This window comes from Nothoprocta perdicaria, unplaced genomic scaffold, assembly GCF_003342845.1.
Source record: "Nothoprocta perdicaria isolate Ctin4 unplaced genomic scaffold, notPer1 scaffold_22, whole genome shotgun sequence".
In the NCBI taxonomy this organism is placed as follows: Eukaryota; Metazoa; Chordata; class Aves; order Tinamiformes; family Tinamidae; genus Nothoprocta; species Nothoprocta perdicaria.
This window is the reverse complement of record NW_020455415.1, coordinates 1,155,843-1,160,559: the sequence shown is the minus strand read 5'-3', so window position 1 is coordinate 1,160,559 and position 4,717 is coordinate 1,155,843. Positions and strand designations below refer to the sequence as shown.

Here is a 4,717-nt window from a genome sequence, read left to right as displayed (position 1 = left end):
GCTTCTTTGGGCTTCTCGACATGAGATTCCATTCAACCATTTCCCAGGGGTGCTTCTCAGGAGACAGTAGTGGGACTGTGGTAGCTCCTGTTTCACTCCGCAGGGGCTGGAGCGGGTCATGTTAGATAGATGGTGGGGTAGATCCTCGTGCCTTGCCAGCCCTCAGGCCCCTTGGTGTTAGTGTGCTCCCTCTGAGCACAGCGCTGGCCTCAGAAATGGCCCTGCGTGTGAAGAAGCAGCACGTCACAGTCTCTAGGCCTCCAGCTTTGGCACTGCAGCTATGGGTTAAAGGGCTTTGTGGAGTGGGGACAGTGCCCAACCGGCAAAGAGTCAAAAGTCCATTACGTGGCTGGCGAGTTCCTTTACTGTAATTAGTATTTTTTTTTTCTGAGGCAGATTTTGAAAGTGAAAAGGTATTTTGCAATCGGGCATAGTAAGAATGGATTTAAGCAGGATGATCTTCAGCTGCTGCAAACCTGTAAAACATCTCTGAAGTAATGGGAGCTGCCCTGGTGTGTGCAAGCTTAGAGTCTGTTCTGTGCCTGCAAGAAGAGTCATGGGGCCACCATTAGTAAGCAAGGTACAGCTACTGTCACATTAAACATAGGCATCAGTGAGGCCTCCCAAGAAATAGAAACTCATAGTGCGCTCCCTAAAAGAGCTCATCCTAAAATATGGATTTTGAGTGAAAGCTTCTGGTGTCTGTTTCTGAGAAAGCTGGCCGACAAATTTCACTGCTGCCTCTGATACCAGCCAGAAGTCTAGAAAGATACTGTAAAGGCCTAATTCTCGTGCTGAATGTCTGCTGGCATCAGCAGAGGATGTGTGCATGTCTGAGGAAAGTTTGCAAAAGCAATTTCTTCTAATTGTCCTTTTTTCTTAATATTTAAAATACCCTAAAACCACTGTGTGAACAGAGATAGCACGGAACAGTGTTTTGCTTGGAAGTATCTTCCTTAACATTTCTCAGATGAGCAGTCTCCTGTAGCAGATTAAATTTTAAGTGTAACCTGTTTCTAGATCGTGACAACTGTTGTAAGCTTTCGGTTGTATTCTGTTGTGTGTTTCCCTTCATGACGCTTTAAAATCTCTTTCTGCGTATCCTTTCTTAAAATTTTTGTGTGTTTGTGGTCTTAACCCTTCATTAGCCAAGCTTCCTTCATTACCCACCCTTTGCTGTMACTCATTCATTTGGAAAAACAGGATAAGCCCACTTTCCAGCTATTGCTTTGCTCCATGCTATAGAGCCCAGCTAGGCAGAAGGGATCTGATTCTGCATGATTTCCACGTGCATAGATCCCTTTGACGTCAATRGGAGTGTTAGACGCAACAGGACTGCAGGGCATAATTAGCAAGGACCCTTTTCTATCACAATGCGAAGAGAAAAAAAAAAAGGTTTCTGCTTTGGTACAATGAAAAGCTGTAAATCATTAGAAACATTCCTGTCTCTTAAGAACCTGACATACTACTTTGTTGTTGAGACATGCTTCATGAATGATGAGTAACTCGCTGAGAAAAGTTCCTGAGTTGGGTTGATGCCTTTTACCAAGTCTGATCTTGAAACGGGTTTGACTGGCTGGAGGAAGCGCCGTGGTGTGATGGAGCCGARCGAGAGGATTTGCTGGCTAGCGAGGCCCACCCAAACCTCGCTCGAACAGCAGATCCATCGATGGCTTTTTCCACTGGTGTTAATGAGCAAGCAGGATTTTGCTCTTGGAGGCCTCCTGGTAGTGCTAGCAACCGGGAGCAAGTCCAAATCTGCTGCTCTTGAGCTGTGCAGCTGTTGCAAGCAGGGCAGGATCTGGCCTRTTCTTGCCCATGTCCCTCAGCCTCTCTGACAGCGAGGAGAGATGCATTTCACTACRGATGTGACGTTCTGCGTGTCATTGGCAGCAGCCACCCCGTTAGCACCCAATGCCCAGGTCACCTGCATACCAATGTGCCCACTTCCACACACAAGCACGTGGGCAGCTTGTGCAATAGGCAGAGGCAAACACCCCGTATTTTTTTCCATGGCATTTGTTGCTTATGCTAGTCTCTTGGCTTTAAAGTAGTTTTCTACTCTATTTCTTTTAGCTGTTTTCTTTTTATTATTATTATTTCTTAATGCTTGTTGCCTGCAACTGCTTTTTGTGGTATCCTGCCCAGGAGATTACTTCTTCCCATCCTCCTCCTCCTTTTCCTCTGTGCCTAAGTCAATCCTGCCAAAAAGCTCCCTTAGTTTTTCTCCTCGTTCTGGCCTCTGCCCCCTTCTCCTGATGCATTTACTAACCGCCTACCTAGTGAAGTTGTGTTTTCACCTACCACTTTACCTGTGTTTTAGCTGCTCTCCTGTTTCCCCGTCTCGCTAAGCTGACCCACTTGCAGGTGATTCACAGCCAAGACCCTCCCCCCCCTTGTTATTTATTGCATGCTTTATCTACACTTGTTTGGTTGGCTGCTTTTTATTGCACTTGTCTTTAATGATTCCCTCATCCACAGGCCCTGCCGCCTGGTGCACTTCAACCTTTACCAAAGAGGCCAGCACTTGAAAAAAACAATGGTGCCACCACAGTCTTTAACCCAAGCGTTTTCCACTACCAACAGGCTCTAGCCAACATGCAGTTGCAACAGCCTACGTTTATCCCTACAGGTAAGTGTCTCCCTGCTTTCCTCATCACATCCTTGCTTTCCTCTTATGACCTAGAGATTGAGCTGCTGCGAACAGCTTTGTAGGAGTCCTTAGCAGAAGGTCATTGGTGTGTATAGTTTCATTGTAAAAATCCATGGAAAGTTAATGTTTGTTGTTTGACGTTTTTCCTTCACCCACTGCARTCCAGAGCTTTTGACTTGTAAAGATCCCTCCTTAGCCTTTTTTGTTTCGTTCTTTTAAACAATCAAACTAAGAAAAATGTCTGCATGTTTCTTGAATTCATACTTCCTGTTTCTTCTCCTTATGGTTCAACTAGTTAATCCCAAATTAATTCTTTGACTCTTGTGTAGCACTATCATGGACTCATGTTAAAATGTTYGGTGGGTCTCCATGCAAAACAGCTTGCCCACTTTAAACTGCAGGTATCCTCCTAACCTTGGGTCTCCGTGACCTACATATTCCAGCAGCTACGATGTTTATAGGGGGAGCGGTTTGTCTTCTGTAAATAGGAATTACATAATCCTCTTTAAAGACATATTTTTCCCTCTTGCTTGTCTTTTGACCAGTGCGATAGCCTAAGCTTTTTAAAGGCAATTTAACTCCCCAGCTTTTATTGTACCTTTCAGGTCTCAGAGTAAAATTGAAAGATGCAGTTCAGTAATTCATACAGAAATCGAAATATTGACTTGGCAGATGCGACTGCTGACTAGCCAATTAACCTGTATTCACTGCAGCCAAATGAAAAACAAAAACTGCATAGAGTAGTAAGTATTACAAATGGCTGAATTAGGAGTATTCCGGAGTTGCTGGCTCATGCTTAGTGTCATTATTTTCATTGCAGAGCATCATATCAAAATGAATGGCTGATTTTTTTAATATTCATTGCTGCGTTCATTTACAAAGGATATGTACAAAAAAGCACAAAGTGCATCCCAGTTGGCCCCTTGAAGTGAAGTGGATTTGGACCTTGCTCTTATCCTTCTTTTGAATCAAGGGAAGACTTGTCAGAAAGCGCCCGATACTGAGACCAGTCTGTATCTAGGGGGTGAATCTAGAGAGCTGAGACTTAAACCCTATAGTTGTTTGGCCTGTGTGCCATGAGAGCACTTGGAGATGCTCAGGATTACACCGCTTGCCAAGGTGTATTCGTCCAGGGAACCGATGCGTGCACGCGGAGATGGAGGGAGAGACTCGAGCAAGGCCTCCCCTGTTGGGCTTTGTAAAGTGCTCTTAGAAGGGATGGGYTGAGCTGACCTTACAGCAACTCCTTAAGATGCCAGAAAAAAATATTTCTTCCCTTGGGATGACTTTTTCCTTTCTATCAGGTTTCCTGACACCAGGAAGTTTTGAGTACCTCTAGAATGTCAACTCATTGAACTGACAGCACATTCCAGTTCCCTGAGGTCACAATCTCCAAACCTGACATGAAGAGGCGTATTCCTCATGCAAACACCACAAACTATTTTTTACCCAGAACTCTCACAATCCCGTCTCCTGGTCCTGTTAACAGCAGTGGAATTAATGCATGGAGCTGGTGCAGAACAGCTCTGTTTGCTGGCGCCTGCTCTTGTCTAAGGACATYAGCTCTGGGCAGAGAAGCAAAATGTCAATCAGAGAACTGGTCTGTGATGAATCTACCTTGGTAGACAAATCCACCCTTCCTCCAGCATCAGGTCATCATTTTAGTCTCAGCCGTTGAAGTTCTYTTCAAAGCTAAGCAGAGAAGTGGCAGGAAGCACATAGTATTATAGGGAGAGGAAAAGAGCTCCTGGTTTTCTTAGATTCTCCTCTTATCAGGGATCAGTGTCATGGTTTATCCTAGGGGGAGTGTCGGTGTCTGTAGACAATAGCATCATCACCAGAACTGTTTCAAGTCCAGAAAACTSCTTCTTTCAGCTTGAACTGGAGACTTTGAATCCCAGCCCCTGCTTGCAGGAGTAAGTTGTTTTTGGAAAGTCAGTTTTAACATGAGTGTGCTGTTCCTCTAAGGGCAACCTGATGTCTGCTGACGTGATCAGAGAGAAATCAACAAATCAACATACCTTATACCAAAAAAAAAAAAAAAAAAAAAAAAAAAAAAAAAAA

The 4,717-nt window shown here is 44.4% G+C and overlaps 1 protein-coding gene across 4 annotated transcripts in view; it reads left to right on the top strand.

Moving 5' to 3' along the window:
• The window catches only part of MBNL3 (muscleblind like splicing regulator 3), a 55,134-nt gene that overhangs the window by 36,321 nt on the left and 14,096 nt on the right, over nucleotides 1-4,717 (top strand). For all 4 annotated transcript variants that reach the window (XR_003249336.1, XR_003249335.1, XM_026039087.1 and 1 more), the window contains one exon: nucleotides 2,482-2,632. Coding sequence is in view for 2 of the 4 variants with exons in the window: in XM_026039087.1 (XP_025894872.1) it covers nucleotides 2,482-2,632 (151 nt within the window). In the remaining 2 variants the exon portion in view is untranslated. The remainder of the gene's footprint in view (nucleotides 1-2,481; nucleotides 2,633-4,717) is intronic.